This window comes from Notolepis coatsorum (genome assembly GCF_963971535.1).
Source record: "Notolepis coatsorum genome assembly, chromosome: 1".
Taxonomy (NCBI): domain Eukaryota; kingdom Metazoa; phylum Chordata; class Actinopteri; order Aulopiformes; family Paralepididae; genus Notolepis; species Notolepis coatsorum.
In genome coordinates, this window is record NC_140165.1 from 250,737,797 (window position 1) to 250,756,981 (window position 19,185).

The window sequence follows — 19,185 nt, forward strand, 5'->3', positions numbered from 1 at the left end:
CCCAACTACCCATTCTGCAATCTAATAAAGTTTTCAATCAGACAAATGTATAGAAAGGCTTTGTTTTATTATAACATTTGTTGCAGTAAAATCATTATGTCTCGAGTCGTTTGGTCATCCTGTGGAGCGATGGTCGGCGGGCAGCTAACGTATTAGCTACGGTGAGCTTGTTGTGGTTCTCGCAAGCAGATCAATGGCGGCATGCCCGGAAGTAGAAAATGAATAAACGCTTGCCGATTGGTGGTAAGAACAGCAGGAGGTGAGTGCTAGCGGTGTGACGTAATTGGCCGAATCGACTGTCAATTAGGGATGCACGATATTGATTTTTTGATACCGATAACTTTATGCTCCTCAAGCCGATATCGATAACCGATATTTATTGTATTATAATATATTTTTTTAATGTATATATATATTCTTTTTGATCAATTTTTTTTAGTATTTATAAGCTCCGACGTCATCGGTACTGCTATCGGTACTCGAGAAATTATGGAGTTTTTTTTGAGGAATTTAAACGTCGCAAACTAATCTTGTTGGCCGTTTTCTATATCTCTCCTGCCTCGGTGTCTCTGCCTGCGTGAGGAGCGGGCTGTGCTCACACACACACTCACTCACACACACACACACACGGGTGCTGCCGAGTACAGACAGCTCTGCTCTCATCATGGCGGACAGAACGAAACGTTCAAAAGTCTGGGTCTATTTTACTAAAGTCGATGCTGACAACGCTCGTTGCCACAAGTGCAACAAGACATTTGCCAGTAATGTATAAGCGCTGGTACTTGTCAATGTGGCTGGCGGGGAGCTAACGTTATTAGCCTGAGCTCCGAGTAGAATAATGGCTGACAATCCGGAGGTAAATAAACGAACGAGAGCTTCTGATTGGTGGTAAGAAGAAGAGGTGGGTGCAAGCGGTGGGACGTAATTGGCAGATCGACTGTCTGCCTCCGAATGTAACATGACTACGTCACAGCCAAGAAAGGGAGCGCTGGATTTGTGAAAAACTCCCTGTTCCTAAACCACACGCTATCAATCGTACCACAGTACTGGCAAAACGGGAGGAGGCTATAATAAAAACAAGCGCCCTTCATCCAAATCCACCCACACCGGATTTCTTTTAACCAAAAAATGTATTATATATTATCGGAGCTATCAATAACGTTATCGGGTTTATCGGGATGACGTCATAATTGCTGATATCGGCCCGATAATTATCGTGCATCCCTACTGTCAATCAAAATGGTTCTATTGCATTGGTTGAGAGCTCTGGTTGAGAGAATAGTAACCATCTGCAGGCCGCCAGACCATACTGGGAGAGGGATAGTGCTACATGGCATGGTGGAATTAATACCATAAACATATTTCTTGATGTTTCCTTTTTTTAAGTAAGTAAAGAGGCCTACAAATACAAACATACACATACAACTATACAGTAGTTTCATAAAAGAAATAATAATAATACAAAAAAATATATATATAAAAAGAAAAAAGGTATATACATTTTTTTTAATACTTTTTTTTGCCACAAATATCGGTATCGGCCGATTGTGTTAGTTGAACAATCGGTATCGGTGGCCAATTTTCATATCGGTGCATCCCTAATATTTATTGTATTATAACAAAGCCAACAGAACAGTTTTGACTCTTCAAATAAAGTGACTATATTTATTTTTCCAAATAAATATAATTTGAGTCAATCACAAAATTCACAATCCGTCAATGTCATTAACAATGTGTTTCCCTGAACAATGAGTGAACTAAAAACCAACAGGTTGTGCTTTGTCAGTAGGGATGGGTACCGGTACCTGTGAATCGATACCAGTACCCAACGGTACCTTTTTTCGGTACTTTAGTCTCTAAAAAATCTACCTACCTCAGTTGTAAAAAAAAAAAAAAAAATCCAAACTTCAAATAACCACATTTTCGACAGTTTTCGGCTTGCCATTGCCCCGACTGCTTTGTTGTTGAATCAAGTCAAATCCTAAGTAAGCATATTGTGCTTGTGAACGTTGACATAAAAAAAAAGTAAAAAAAAATAAAGTTATTATCGGAGCTTTATCAATAATTTTATCTGGATGACGTCATAATAGCTGATATCGGCCCGATAATTATCGACCCGATGATTATTGTGCATCCCTAGAATATAGCTCAGCAGCTGTAACAATCATTTAAGATTTGATTATTTATGTTTCAACAGTGTCAAAATATAAATTTTAATTATAATGAATTAAAGAATTGTATAAAGAACTTTCCATGTCTGTCATCTAATAATATATTCCATTACCTTTCCTATCTGTATCGAAGTCAAAATGTTGGTATCGTGACAACACTACAACATACAAAATCAGCTGGACAACCTATATCCTTTGTCTAGTAGGCATGGACCAATGTGTGATTTTGGTGGTGCTATTGCACAGATGTTTGTCCCTTAGTATGCACACACACGCACAGTATAATATGCATGTAATAAATAGTTTGCTGGTACTTTTTTCACTGCACTCCTAAATTTCTTTGTGTGCTCCTAAATTTGAGCACATGTGCTCCTTGGGAAAAAGGTTAGCGTAGAGCCCTGACATGCCTGGTGCAGCTGATGTTGTGTTGTGTTTGAATCCGGTGCAGCTGCTGTTGTGTTGTTTGAATCCCATGCCTGGTGCAGCTGCTGTTGTGTTGTGTTTGAATCCCATGCCTGGTGCAGCTGCTGTTGTGTTGGGTTAATAAGTGATTTATTCAGAAAAAATAAATAACGCACGTCATCCTCTGTTTCTTGGTGCTGAGCCAAACTGTAAAAACAGTAATACATAAAACAAAGCGGGGCTCGCAACTCACTTGTTGTTCCAAGGTGTTACTTTTAACTCTTTCAGTGCCACTCACAAGATTTCTCGTTTTTTTTATAGGTGGTTGCGTGCCACTCACGAGATTTCTCGGAATTATTATTATTATTTTTTTTTGCGATCTGAAAAATTATTGCATCACCCGAGCCTACCCGAGTATAGCCGAGCTGCGCCGGTGATCACTGTGGAAAAAAGCGCCCCCTGTCGTCTCCCAGATGACATAAGTGATTTTGGAATGGACTCAATGAAAATGAATGGGGAAAAAAATCCGGTACTCCACATTTTCCAGTTCACTGATCCAGCCGGGGTTACCACAGTTCATTCTGGAGCCTCAGATCCCCGCGGATCATGGAGATCAGACAGTGTCGCGTTGGATCCATACAGGTATCGATTTTTTCGAATGGTGATCAGGAATTGGAATATACCAGTTGGATACCATCTGATGTCAGGTAAGGACTCTATGTTATCAGTGGTAGGATAATCGGAGTAAGTTTGATGAAGTTATAAGCTGTTTTGTGAAATGTCTTCTTTCGGTTTCACTGTAAAAGTCTGTGAGGAAATCAACGGAGCGATTATCAGTGCGCGGCCGTAATGTGCTTGCGTGCACGTATAATATTGATCATCTAGCGTTTATTTGAAAACGATTCATAAAAAGGCCGACGAATATCAACGTTGTGGAATATTCCACTAAAAGACGATTTTCATAGAATGCTCCAGAATGGTGCAATGCCGATGGTGGCATTCAAGCGGTAAAACGGAAAACCAGGCGTGGCACTGAAAGAGTTAATTGACAAAAAGGCAGTAGATACGACGTTTCGACCGACCCTTCCGGTCTTCTTCAAGCATGAATACAACACAAAAATGACACCTTTTTATACAGGAAGTGAAATAGAGAACTATCTTATAAATGGCCTTTTTGAGTGTTTAGCATTGTTTCCTAGCTATGTGAACTTATATTAATATGATCTATGTCTCAAAATTCTCATATTGGCGCATTCTTCCAATTCTCCTCTCACAATATTCACCCTCACTGAACTGAGTCGTTTGAAAATGTGCCTATATGTGATGTCACATAGTCACCGCTGCATGTTAATGTTCAGCAGGCGGCGCAGGCCACACAGTGGTTTAGGTGGCACCTGCAGCTGCGGCTGCAAAACAGCTCGAAATCTTGAGGTAGAAAAATGCTGTTTTTGAGGACTTGATTAGAAATACAAAACAATGAATAAAAAAAAGATTTCTATGAAACTTTATTCTTAAAAAAAAAAAAAATTTTTTTTTTTTTTTTTTTTTTTTTAAACTCATAAAATATATTGGGTCGCACCTAAATCGGCAGGGTCGGTCGGCAACCTGAAACCAACTATTAATTTTGTTAGGCCTCAGGGCAGCTCTGGCTGCAATTGTAGCTTACCACCACCGGTATGACTGTGTATGAACGAATAATGGACTCTGTGAAGCGCTCTGGGTGTCATGAAGAGCGCTATATAAATCCAAGTAATTATTATTATTATTAACTTTTCATTTGAAATTTTTTAGGATATTTCTTAGAGAAATATCTTTTAGAGAAATATATCTATATTAAACACAGTATTAGACATAATTTACAGAGGCAGCAGTGTGTAAGGTACAAGTCTTAGCTACTGAAAACGCAAACAAAAACAAAAAAAACAAACTATTGACTGTCTCCCTCTATAAGTTAAATTTACAAATGACGACAAGGGGGAGATATAGATAATCTCTTACTGAGGAGAGAAGTATGGTGGGTCCATTATCTTAAAACGATGGCACCAACAGGACTCAATGAGGACTTTGACATTAGACCTTATTTGTAAATGTAATTTATAGAGGGAGACTGTTCACTGTCAATAGTTTTTGTGTTTTTGTTTGTGTTTTCAGTGGCTAGGACTTGTACCTTACACACTGCTGCCTATTTGTAAATTATGTCTAATACTGTTTAATATAGGGATGCACCGAATGGGAAATTCTTGGCCGAAACCGATACCGAAAATAGGAAACAGTTGGCCGAAAACCGAATGCCGAAAATGATTAATATAAATATATATATAATGTATATATTTTTTTTAGCTACCTGATTATGGCAAAAGACATGATTATGGCAAAACTTAACTTAAATAATATTAATAATCACTATGGGCCCATAAAACATTTATTCAGCACTTTTGAATGCATACATTAATTCCAGACTGACTGCTGAAAGATTGTACAATTTAAACATTTTCTCTCTGCATACAACAAAATGTGCATTAAAGTCAAACTGTGCATTTTCTTTTCTCTGTAGGATAACTACAACAAAGTGCATTCAGAACAAAGCCAAGGTGCTTTAAAACTGCATAATGATCTGCATAAAGACACACGCAAGACGAAAGTCTTTCTCAGGTCTGCATCCTCTTAACAATTGTATGTATTGAGCTGTACTGTACTGTACCCATTCTGCAATCTGTTAATAAACTTTTCAATCAATCAATCAATTCATCAATCAAACACATGACTGTTGTATTTACTACATCTCCCATGACTCTTAGCGGGGGATGACGTAGTTTACGAGAGACTGGTCAAAGAGGAATGGAAGCGCTAGCTAGCTTAACGCTAACGTTAGTTCAAAATGTTTTAACCGCGACGGGCATATAGTAATGGCGAGGATATAAAGCATGTTAAAGACGCATTTATTGGATGCGTTGCTCGCGGTCGCGGAGTTTACATAGAAACAGCGCGACTCCCAAGAGGAGTTAGTTATCACAGGCAGGCTGCAGAACGCAGGAAGAGCTGCCAAGCTGCTCACGTTACACGTTGCGCATTTTGATTACGTCATCACAACAACACTTTCGGTTACGAACGTTACGTATCCCTGTTCTTTGACATTCAGTGCTATATTTTCGGTGCTAAAAGTAAACCCTTTCGGCCGAAAGAGCCTTTTTAACCATTTTCGGCCGATAATTTTCGGTGGCCGAATATTCGGTGCATCCCTAGTTTAATATAGATATATTTAGCTAAAAAATCTCCTAAAAAATGTCGAATGAAAAGATAAATTGTTACTTAGGCCATGTCCCCACGTATCTGGATCTTTTGCCAAACGGATATTCTCAGGCTCCGTTTAAAAAGAAATCCTCGTCCACACGACAGTGTTAAAAAAAGAACCTGATCCAGACGCAAACACATAAACGCATATAAATTGCTCCAACAAGCATGCGGGCCAGTAGGTGGCGATAAGCGATATCATTTCCATTGGCTATATTGACATACATAGATGATAGATAGATAGATATAGCGGAGGATTATGCAGTCCAGAGGAAACAACCAATCTAGATATGTCACGATTCAATGCTTTACTTCTGCGCACTGGGCGACGGAGAGATACAATGTCAATGTTGAGATCACAATCTCCTAGCCCCTTTCGTGACTGTGATGCACAGAGTGAATCCACAGTCACTTGCTCAATAGGAAACCAACCTAGATTTACCATGAAGGACTGGTTCTAACCGAACCGTTCGTTATACAAGTATCACAGAGACGTTTCAAAGGTACTCACAGTTGCACGAGGGTTTCGGACAGACATACGGGATGGTTTGAAATCTCGGCGTTGCTAATAAACATTTTAAATATTCTTTATAAACTGCTCAAAACGGCATTATTTCCGGCGTTGGGTGCATGATGCGCATGCGCTGTGATCACACCAGGCAGCCAACGCCGGAAATAATGCCGTTTTGAGCAGTTTATAAAAGATATTTCAAATGTTTATTAGCAACGCCGAGCTTTCAAACCATCCCGTATCTCTGTTCGAAACCCTCGTGCAACTGTGAGTACCTTTGACATTTCTCTGTGATACTTGTATAACGAACGGTTCGGTTAGAACCAGTCCTTCAGGGTAAATCTAGGTTGGTTTCCTATTGAGGAGCAAGTGACTGTGGATTCACTTGGTGCATCACATTCACGAAAGGGGCTAACAATCTCCGGATTCTGAAACTAAATATGGCGAGTCCTTATCACAAACTATATATATACTAATTACAACAAGACATTCATTAATTGCATTGTACATATGGTGCCGTCGTCGCATATATAAGTAAGGATAGTTTGAATGACATTTCAGCACCAAGTCCACCGAAGTTATTATTACTTCAAAGCGCTAGGTGTAATAAGGATGTTTTAGGTGGTGGTAGTTTCTCTGTTAGGACATTATAGCTGAAATATATAGCCTAGCTAGCCTATAGTCAGTCTGATATATAGAGAAATAGTAAAGTAATATTCGCCAAACAATCTGACGGGCCAGATATTATTACGGCCCGCCACAGTCTGAGCATGCGTAGTGAGCTGTGGCGTCATCGTTTATCTAGACTATGCGTTTACAGTGGCTGCACGGATCCACTGAACGGATATTTTGGAAAATCTTCACTTTAAAATGCGTTTAAGAAAATCTCCGTTTATGTCTCTGAAAACACCCTTTACGTGTGGATGAAAGGCCCAATCGTGGAATAAAATGTGCGTTTGGCAAAAGATCCAGATACGTGGGGACATGGCCTCAATCATGTATAAATCATACAAGTCTTGGGACCGCCCCTGATCACCAGGTGGGGCTGATATTTAATCTATTTCACTTCCTGTATAAAAAGATGTCATTTTTTGTGTTGTATTCATGCTTGAAGAAGACCGGAAGGGTCGGTCGAAACGTCGTTTCTACTGCCTTTTTGTCAATTAAAACACCTTGGAACAACAAGTGAGTTGCGAGCCCTGCTTTGTTTTATAAGTGATTTATTAACATCATAGATCATACATGTCTATTTATTTATCATGTCTATTCTAGTTATCTTATTATTATTACTACTATTACTATTGTTTTATTGCACAACCGCATTTCACTGTATGCCCTGGTATGTATGAATATTGAATCTTGTGTTGTGTTTGAATCCCATTCCTGGTGCAGCTGATGTTGTGTTGTGTTTGAATCCCAGCCAGGGCTCAGCCACAGTCTGCAGAAGAGGACAGTAATACTTTGAAAAGAAAGAGGTCAGCTTCAGAGCCAGACCAGGACGCAGACCAGGACGCAGAGCTGGAGAAACAGGATCTGAACAAGAAAGTTTGTAAAGAAGGTTTTCAACTGTTCCACGCCTGTTTGTTTACCGACTTGTCAAAACAGCAGTACATATAGGAGAGAGAGAGAGAGAGAGAGGTTGTGTGTATGCAATGCATGCATGTGTTTATATAAATGGTGTGTATGTGAGATTGATTGTGTGTGTGAGAGTGAGAGAGATTGTGTGTATCAAATCAAATGTATTTGTAAGGCCCGACAATACACGTTAATGTCCCCATGGGCCGGACACGTCTTCTTTCAACAAGTCAAGTAGAAACATCACAATAAATCAAGAACAAAACAAACAACCATGAAATCCTAAATAAAATGTTAAATAAATAAATGCAACACTCCCAGACATACCACACGCGAAGGTAAGGAAAAACTCACTAAAAACCTAGCAATAGGAAAAAAGCACCACAGGCAATGTGGAGGGGAGAAACCTTAGAAGGGCCATTCAAGGGGGGGATCTCCCTTAGATCTCGGTGATAGTAGTGTTGCTATAAAACAGGCGAAACAATTGGTAAGTATGTACATTATACGTGTGCATATGTTTATATGAGAGGGAAAGATGTGTGAGAGAGAGAGAAAGAGGTGTGTTTGTATGAAAGATACTTACTTTGCGTGTCTGTGAAAGATACATTTTGTGTATGCATGTGTTTATATGAGGCGTCTGTGTGAGAGAGAGAGAGAGAGAGAGAGAGAGAGAGAGAGAGAGAGAGAGAGAGAGAGAGAGATTGTGTATCATGTTTATATGAGAGAGAGGGATTGTGTATGCATGTGTTTATATGAGAGAGAGAGCGATTGTGTATGCATGTGTTTATATGAGAGAGAGGGATTGTGTATCCATGTGTTTATATGAGAGAGAGAGGAATTGTGTATGCATGTTTATATGAGAGAGAGATTGTGTATGCATGTGTTTTTATGAGAGAGAGAGAGATGTGTGTGAGAAAGAGATGGATGGATATGTGACCTATGTGTGAGAAAGAGGTATCTTTGTATGAAAGAGACTTACTGTGTGTGTGTGTGTGTGCGTGTGTGTGTGTGTGTGTGTTCCCCAGGCCTCCCCACTCTCAGAGGATATGTCGCGGCCCGGCGAGGAGAGAGAGAGGAGATGCAAGACGCTCACGTTCTCCTGTCTGACATGAGCCCCTGCCTGTCGTCACTACCAGCCCACCTGTAGGTCCCCCTTCATAAGCCCCTGTCGTCTCTCTCCCAGCCCACCTGTAGGTCCCCCTTCATAAGCCTAGAGCCATATGAAATCCGCGTTCACGGAATCGCGGACGGAATCGCGGAATTGAGCAATAAAAATGGAATATTGCAGAATGTGCCCTAATTTGGACTAGGCTTGGGCGGTATCAATTTTTTCATACCGTCATACACTGCTGACAAATACCCCGGTATACGGTATATGACGGTATGACTTTCATTTTCATCAGCGGGGGGGGAGCTAACAATATACTCGTTATCACCATACATAACGCTTATATTGAAACACGTTGACATTAGGGCCGTTCTTTCAACCTAAAAGTGCACTTTCTTCAACCTCAAACCTAAATTCCTTAGCAACCCGTGTTACCAAGTAAACAAATCACAGAACGGTGGCCAGTTAGCCCGCACCATCCAGGTATTAATGTTATCTCTCAGAACGGTAGCCAGTTAGCCCGCACCATCCAGGTATCAACGTTAGCTCTCAGAACGGTAGCCAGTTAGCTCGCACCATCCAGGTATTAATGTTAGCTCTCAGAACGGTAGCCAGTTAGCCCGCACCATCCAGGTATTAACGTTAGCTCTCAGAATAGTAGCCAGTTAGCCCGCACCATCCAGGTATCAACGTTGCCTCTCAGAACGGTAGCCAGGTAGCCCGCACCATCCAGGTATCAACATTGCCTCTCAGTCAGAACGGTAGCCAGTTAGCCAGCACCATCCAGGTATCAACGTTGCCTCTCAGAACGGTAGCCAGTTAGCCCGCACCATCCAGGTATTAACGTTAGCTCTCAGAACGGTAGCCAGTTAGCCCGCACCATCCAGGTATCAACGTTAGCTCTCAGAACGGTAGCCAGTTAGCCCCCACCATCCAGGTATTAACGTTAGCTCTCAGAACGGTAGCCAGTTAGCCCGCACCATCCAGGTATCAACGTTGGCTCTCAGAACGGTAGCCAGTTAGCCAGCACCATCCAGGTATCAATGTTAGCTCTCAGAACGGTAGCCAGTTAGCCAGCACCATCCAGGTATCAACGTTAGCTCCCAGAATGATAGCCACGTAACCCTCTGCTGGCACGTGCTGTGCACTACAATCAACTGTAATAGCAGTCTGTGACGTCACGGTATTGAGAATCATACCGGCGGGATCTTGAAATACCCTGGTATACCGTAATACCGTCATACCGCCCAAGCCTAATCTGGACTGAAATTCCGTGTTCGGGAGAACATGGAACGTTTGGTGCAAAGCGAACATGACCGGGGACGCTACAGCGTGTTACACACAACACGCAGCAATTTCCAAGCGTCTAGCTGCTAAAATCTATACTGCTACAGTCTATACCAGGGGTGGGCAATTATTTTTCCCAGGGGGCCGAATGAGCAACTGAAAATATGTTTGAGGGCCGGGCCAAAATTCCAAACTCAATTATGCATAATATACATTTTATTTCTATATAAAAAGGAGTAAATGGCATTGTTTTGACCCCTGGTAAGAGTGTATGTTATTATTTGGCAATTAAAAGGTGAGGTTAGCTTTCAAAAATATCATTTATTCAAATAGAATTTATTTCCAAAATGATAAACAAAATGTGAAACATTAATAACAAAGGGCATTTTGAGTTTCATATACTATTGAAACAAGGATTTTCTTAGCTTTCTAAAGACATCACATCATCTTATAGCAAAAATAAACAAAGACATGTCACTAGGGATGGGTACCTTTCACATTTGAACCGATACCGGTACCGGTACCTGTGAATCGATACCGGTACCCAACGGTACCTTTTTTCGGTACTTTAGTCTCAAGAAATTTAATTTACCTACCTCAGTCGTAAAAAAAAAATCCAAACTTCAAATAACTACAATTTCGACAGTTTTCGGCTTGTCATTGCTCCGACTGCTTTGTTGGTGAATCAAGTCAAATCCTAGGCAAGCATATATTGTGCGTGTGAACGTTGACATTAAAAAAAAAAAAAAAAAAAAAAAAATCGGTTTCTCACTTGATTCGATACTCGGTAGTACCGACGTGTTTCGGTTCGGTGCCTCAAAAGTACCGAATTCGGTACCCATCCCTACATGTCATTGAACTGTGTAAAGAAAAGTGTCCCAGTTTTGTAGCCTTTTTTACTTTACATGCCTATATTAAACATTTAATGTTTTCAGAACTGTTCAAAACAAAGAAAAAAATATCAAGTGTCCCATTTCACTTGTTATATTTCCACATTTGAGTGTTCTTCAGTTCTTTTTTTTTTCATTCAGTGTGAGAAATCCAGTCTCTGTTGAGCTTTAACAAGTCCATCAAAGTCAGGTTGCATGTCTGAGGTGGAGATGCGAAGCACAGCTGCCAGATGTTCATCAGTGAGAGAGGATCTGTACCTGGACTTGGTAAACGTCATGACTGAGAATGTCTGTTCACATATGTAGGTGGATCCAAAGAGAACCAACATCTTCTGAGCATGTCTCCTCATGTTTGGAAAGTTCTCCTCCTTGAGAGCAGAGTAGAACTCTAGCAGTGATGCTGACTTAAATTGCTCTTTCAGTAGTGAATAAGACTGCAGGTCAATGAGTTCAAGCTGAACAACTATCAACACTGCAGGTAAAGGGAGAGGAAACCAGCTGCATTTCATCCTCAACCTTTTTGAAATCTTGAAAACGCCTTGAAAATTCATCATGCAGTGCTCCCAACATGGATGAGTACCTGTGCCGGTGATCAGCTGATGGTTTGACTTCTTTCAGGGTTTTCATGTGTTTGAGATTGTTGCTGCCTAGTTGCCTTGAAATTAATTGCAACTTTGTCATGAAGGCTTTCACATGGCTATGCATTTCATGAGCAAAAATGCCCTTGCCCTGCAGTTGTGTGTTCAGTAGGGATGGGTACCATTCACATTTGAACCGATACGGTACCGGTACCTGTGAATCGATACCAGTACCCAACGGTACCTTTTTTCTGTACTTTAGTCTCTAAAAATGTAATCTACCTACCTCAGTTGTGAAAAAAAAATCAAATAACCACACTTTCGACCGTTTTCGGCTTGCCCTGACTGCTTTGTTGTTGAATCAAGTCAAATCCTAGGTAAGCGTATATTGTGCGTGTGAACGTTGACATGAAAAAAAAAAGTAATTTTTTTTTTTTTTTTTTTATTTATAATTATCATGTAATCTTTCGCGGGCCGGTCAGAATAGGCCCAGGTCTGGTCTATACTCTGCGCAAGGCTGTTAAACTTGCAAAACGGACGTATGCTGACAAAATGGAGACACAAATGGCACAGAATGACACAAGAGGCTTATGGCGGGGACTGAGGACGAACTGACTACAAAGTCAGCGCCCCCTCAATGGGGAGCGACGACGCCTCTCTCGCGGACAAACTCAACTCTTTCTACGCTCGGTTTGGTGCAGACAGTGGCGCCGCTAGCTCAACGGCTAGTGACGTCACTGGCGCGCCGGCTGTTGTGGAGGGGGGGGACATCCGCGGGGGGGCGGGGACACTCTCTCATTGTCGGTACACAGTGTGAGAAGAGCATTTATGCAGGTGAACACCAGAAAAGCTGCTGGCCCAGATGGAATAACAGGACGCATACTTAAGTCCTGTGCTAACCAGCTAGCCCCTGTGTTCACCACCATATTTAATCGATCCCTGGCGGAGTCAGTGGTCCCTGCCTGCTTCAAGATGTCTACCATCATCCCTGTACCAAAGAAAACCTCCCCAACATGTCTCAATGACTACAGACCGGTGGCACTCACCTCTGTGGCCATGCAATGTTTTGAGAGGCTGGTCAAGGATCACATTTGTGCTCCCCAGTGATATGGACCCTATGCAATTTGCATACAGGCCAAACAGGTCCACTGATGATGCGGTCTCCCAAGTACTGCACAGCACCCTCTCTCACCTTGACCGCCAGAAGGGGGGCTATGTGAGACTGTTGTTCATTGACTACAGCTCAGCGTTCAACACCATAGTCCCCACCAGACTGGTGGACAAGCTGATCGAGCTGGGTCTGAGCTGCGCTCTGAGCGCCTCGATACTGGACTTTCTGAGCGAAAGGCCCCAGGCGGTCAGGGTGGGGGGTCAGATCTCCAACACCATCACCCTGAGCATCGGGTCCCCCCAGGGCTGTGTTCTGAGCCCCCTGCTGTACTCACTATACACACGACTGTGTGGCCAAGTTCAGCTCCAACTCCATAGTGAAGTTTGCGGACGACACAGTGGTGGTGCGGCTGATCTCGGACAACGACGAGAAGGCCTACCGGGAGGAGGTTGAGGTACTGGAACGCTGGTGCCAGGACAACAGCCTGCTCCTGAACATTGGTAAAACCAAGGAGCTGATCGTGGATTATAGGAGAGGACAGCAGGAGACGCACACACCACTGAGGATAAATGGGGCTACCGTGGACAGGGTGAGCAGCTTTAAGTACCTGGGGGTCCACATCTCAGAGGATCTGACATGGACAACACACATAGACTCAGTTGTAAAAAAGGCGAAGCAGCGCCTCTACCACCTGAGACAGTTAAGGAAGTTCAGAGTATCTGGGAAGATACTCCAGTCCTTCTACTCGGGAGCTGTAGAGAGCATCTTGACTGGAAACATCATTGCCTGGTATGGAAACAGCACGGCACAGGACAAGAAGGCCCTACAGAGAGTGGTGTGCTTAGCCGAGCGTACCACAGGTATTGCACTACCACTCCTGCAGGTTCTATACAACGAGGTGCAAATCCAGAGCCTGCAGAATAATGAAAGACCCTCACCACCCCAACAACAGCCTGTTCATGCTGCTGAGGTCAGGCAGACGCCTGCGAACACCAGCTACTAGGACAGAGAGACTTCGGCTCAGCTTCTTCCTCCAGGCCATCAGAGCCTTGAACACTGAACTCTCCACACACAAGCACACATGAGCACACACACGACACACACACACTGTACACGCTCACACACTAGCAGCCACTTTAACATGAGCAAGCACACACTCATGCTGCACACGCCCACACTTATGGCCACTAAGGAAAGGTCACTTTAAGAATAGTATAGTATAACTTGAGATTGTATAATATAGCATGTACATAAAGACCCAGTGCCTCATCCGTAGCTAACAGTGTATTGCACTACCACAGGACCTAGCATGTCCAACCATGCTCTGTAAATAACTTATGTACATATACCGATATGCCCTACTCTGTTTACTTGTTTTATTGCACAATGTCGTTCTATTGGATTCTATTACATGTTATTACTATTGTATTATGTACATCGTTGCAGGCAAGACCACCCGCATTTCATTGTATACTCGTATGCCGTGACAAATAAAACTCTTGACTTGACCTGACTTGCTTCGGTCTTAAAGTTAACGTCGGGAGAAATTCCACACTAAGCCCTAAATTCAGAGAGCGCAGTATCCTAATGACTTGTATATGACCGGCAATAAGGTGTTTTGCAAATTCTGTCAACATGCCGTGGATTGGACTCGCAAAACACGTGCGAAGATCACTCTCCAAAAGCCATGTCAGGAACACGGAAAAACACTGTGCTTCAAAACAGAGTAGAGTATATCTGCAGTGCCGCAGCCCCATACACACCAGCTCTCTAACGATGATCCCTGGTGATCACGATAGATACAGCTAGAGGGCGAGGCTAATCACTGACACTATTGTGACGAAATAGCTATCTACCGTTGCAGTACATAAAGTACACAGGACTAGAAATTATAGCTTCTTGCTAAATCTGGTGCACCCATCTATTTGTTTAATGCAAATGATTGTCAGTACACACTGTCCTTTATAAACTAAACTAAAGGTGCATAAATTATGCATTATTTACTATATTTCATCACAATAGAATAGATATAGCTAGGCTACTTACATCGTGATAATGTCAGTAGTAGCTAGCTGTATCTATTGTTTGTTTACACTTGAAATGTGTATTTTTTTTGTCACAATATTATTTGAAAAATGTAACTGTATTTCTGAGTTGCAGCACTTAAAAACATTAAATGGACTGTTATATATTTTTTTTTTTTTTTTTTTTTATCTTTTTTCCCCTCCATTTTTTTCTCCCATCCCAATGTTAGTCATATGCCAATTCCCAATCCCTTCCTGGTCGCTGCGCACTTACCCCCCACAGTCAGATCATCTGGGAGAGTGGAGGCTATCACGTGCTTCCTCCGACACACGTCCAGCCAATCAACCGCTTCTTTTCACCTGGCAGCGCGGATCCTCCCTGAGAGGGCGTAGCGTGTGGAAGGATCACACTATCCCACTCAGGTCCTATCCGCGCTTAGCAGGCGCCCCGACCGAACTGTAGGAGTCGCTGTTTACAACGACCCGGACCCACCCCGCCAGCTTCTCCCACCCTCTAATACAGCCAATTGTATTAGTGTGAACGGCCAGCCAAGCTGGTGACAACCCCGGAGCTGTGAGCTGGATTCGAACAGGCGAATCCAGCTCACAGCTTCGGGGTTGGTGACGAACGCAATCTCCGCTACGCCACCTAACCGCCCCCTGGACTGTTATATCTTATTAAATTGTGGACATTTATTCATTCCCACTTATTAGACACTATTTCTGATGGTAAAATGAGCGTACAAAGCAAAATACAGAATTCTGAAATATTAAAACGAAAAAAAAAACGAATTTGGAAAAAAATAAAATGGAATTTGGAAAAAAATAAAACTGATTTCATATGGCTCTACATAAGCCCCTGCCTGGCGTCTCTACCAGCTCACCTGTAGGTCCCCCTTCATAAGCCCCTGTCGTCTCTACCAGCCCACCTGTAGGTCCCCCTTCATAACCAGCCCACCTGTAGGTCCCCCTTCATAACCAGCTCACCTGTAGGTCCCCCTTCATAACCAGCTCACCTGTAGGTCCCCCTTCATAACCAGCCCACCTGTTGGTCCCCCTTCATAACCAGCCCACCTGTAGGTCCCCCTTCATAACCAGCCCACCTGTAGGTCCCCCTTCATAACCAGCCCACCTGTAGGTCCCCCTTCATAACCAGCTCACCTGTAGGTCCCCCTTCATAACCAGCCCACCTGTAGGTCCCCCTTCATAACCAGCTCACCTGTAGGTCCCCCTTCATAACAAGCTCACCTGTAGGTCCCCCTTCATAACCAGCTCACCTGTAGGTCCCCCTTCATAAACACCAGGGTCTCTGTCTGTCCTTGTGTCCTCCAGGTCTCAGCCCGTCTGTCCTTGTGTCCTCCAGGTCTCAGCCCGTCTGTCCTTGTGTCCTCCAGGTCTCAGCCTGTCTGTCCTTGTGTCCTCCAGGTCTCAGCCCGTCTGTCCTTGTGTCCTCCAGGTCTCAGCCCGTCTGTCCTTGTGTCCTCCAGGTCTCAGCCTGTCTGTCCTTGTGTCCTCCAGGTCTCAGCCTGTCTGTCCTTGTGTCCTCCAGGTCTCAGCCTGTCTGTCCTTGTGTCCTCCAGGTCTCAGCCCGTCTGTCCTTGTGTCCTCCAGGTCTCAGCCTGTCTGTCCTTGTGTCCTCCAGGTCTCAGCCTGTCTGTCCTTGTGTCCTCAGGTCTCGTGTTTCCTACTTTGCGGTGTTCGACGGTCACGGTGGAGCGCGGGCCTCTGGCTTTGCTGCAGAGCATCTCCACCAGACACTGGCTAAGAGGTTCCCCACTGGTGAGTTCTGCTCTGACATCACTACACTGTACTGGTGAGTTCTGACATCACTACACTGTACTGGTGACTGGTGAGTTCTGCTCTGACATCACCACACTGTACTGGTGAGTTCTGCTCTGACATCACTACACTGTACTGGTGAGTTCTGCTCTGACATCACCACACTGTACTGGTGAGTTCTGCTCTGACATCACTACACTGTACTGGTGAGTTCTGGTACTACACTACACTGTACTGGTGAGTTCTGGTACTACACTACACTACACTGTACTGGTGAGTTCTGGTACTACACTACACTGTACTGGTGAGTTCTGGTACTACACTACACTACACTGTACTGGTGAGTTCTGGTACTACACTACACTGTACTGGTGAGTTCTGCTCTGACATCACCACACTGTACTGGTGAGTTCTGCTCTGACATCACCACACTGTACTGGTGAGTTCTGCTATAACATCACCACACTGTACTGGTGAGTTCTGCTCTGACATCACCACACTGTACTGGTGAGTTCTGCTCTGACATCACCACACTGTACTGGTGAGTTCTGCTCTGACATCACTACACTGTACTGGTGAGTTCTGCTCTGACATCACCACACTGTACTGGTGAGTTCTGCTCTGACATCACCACACTGTACTGGTGAGTTCTGCTCTGACATCACCACACTGTACTGGTGAGTTCTGCTATAACATCACCACACTGTACTGGTGAGTTCTGCTATAACATCACCACACTGTACTGGTGAGTTCTGCTCTGACATCACCACACTGTACTGGTGAGTTCTGCTCTAACATCACCACACTGTACTGGTGAGTTCTGCTCTGACATCACCACACTGTACTGGTGAGTTCTGCTATAACATCACCACACTGTACCGCTTGGTAGAAATGTCAATGAATGAATGGTTTATTTCGAACAAAAAAGAAAATGCAAAGATAATTAGCAGTAAAAAAAAAAAGAAGAAAAGTAAGATAAAATTATGAACAAAAAACAGTCTCTTGTTTGAAAAGGAATAGGAAGAAGCAAGATGCTTATCAGGTCCTACTCCTTATTGCAATAAAAATTTGAGATGTTCCGATACCATTTTTTCCTTTCCGATTCCGATACCTAAGCTTTGGGTATCGGCCGATACCGATACTGATCCGATACCAGTGCATACATTAAAAAAAATTCAAATGATATAAATTATAAAACTTTTTTTATTTTGTTATACAGCTACTGTTTTATATATACTGTTTTATTTTAGTAATAACTATAAAGTAATGGTATTTATTCAACAACAGGTGATTGTATAGATTAGTATCAGTAATTGAAAACTATCTCAATGAGTTCACCCACGGAAAGGTTGTTGGCACATTAGTTCCACACGGACATTATTTGTTGCTGCACTTGCTTCCACAAGGCTCCGTTTAAGTAGCTGTTGTGATTTTTGCACAATAAATATTCAACATTCTCTTTTGAGACTCCGCCTCAGACTCTTATCATTTGGCACTAAAAGCTAAACATTGTCACTAATTGTGTACGCGAGGTGGTCGATCAGTGAAGACGTTAACGTGAGCTAGGTTAGCTAGCATGAGCTACCGGTAGATGGAAAGACTGTAACGTTACTGGTGAAAATGTGAAATGAATACTCCTTTGCCAACTTGCTGTACTTTGCTTGCAGGTCTGCAGCCATTATTGCTGGATTATAAATAGTCCCAACTTTAGCCAAGGTAACGTTAAAGCTAAAACTTTAACGTTAGTTAACGCTAGCTTTCGGTTAGCTGTTCAATGCTAATAACACCACCAAGCGAACCCATCAGAGCTCCCCGTCAACACCGCTCTGTCGGGAGGATGGCATTTAAGAAAGTATCTGCTGTTAAAATGACAAACGGCATTGACACTTTAATTCACGGTCGGTTAAAAACACGTTTGTTTTATAATGCTCACTCAGCAGACCGCAGTGTTGTTGATAAATGACGTCATATGGTATCGGAGCGCAGAATTAGAGGGTACTCGCCGATACCAGCATTTTAGGCAGTATCGGCGGCATTTCCGATACTGGTATCGGTATCGGAACAACTCTAATAAAAATATCTTGGTAGAAATGTGAAGTTTAAAGGGATAGTTGTGATTTCTCCTTTTTTTTTTTTACCCTAGCCCAGTTTATTTTTTTTAAACTTTCTTTTTTAGCTTTTATCGCTTTTTCCTGGTCAAGCATGACCGACAGACACAGTGAGGGTGAAACGGGAGAGAGAGCAGGAGAAGACATTTGGCAAACGACGGCGGGTCCGGGAATCGAACCCGGGGTCAGCCGATCCGCGACGCAGCGCGGTACATGGTGTGCTACTGGAGCGCCCAGAAACCTAGCCCAGTTTCTTACTTAACAATGATTGATTGATTTTATTTATGGATCCAAAGACACAACAAATCCAAGGGATAACATGCAAAAGTGACAACACTTATTTCCAGCAT

The 19,185-nt window shown here is 42.9% G+C and overlaps 1 protein-coding gene across 2 annotated transcripts in view; it reads left to right on the forward strand.

Annotated features, from left to right (window-relative positions):
- The window catches only part of ilkap (integrin-linked kinase-associated serine/threonine phosphatase), a 75,945-nt gene that overhangs the window by 32,247 nt on the left and 24,513 nt on the right, over positions 1-19,185 (forward strand). For both annotated transcript variants that reach the window (XM_084335962.1, XM_084335963.1), the window contains exons 2-4: positions 7,796-7,933; positions 8,976-9,093; positions 16,621-16,727. In XM_084335962.1, the coding sequence (XP_084192088.1) occupies positions 7,796-7,933; positions 8,976-9,093; positions 16,621-16,727 (363 nt within the window). The remainder of the gene's footprint in view (positions 1-7,795; positions 7,934-8,975; positions 9,094-16,620; positions 16,728-19,185) is intronic.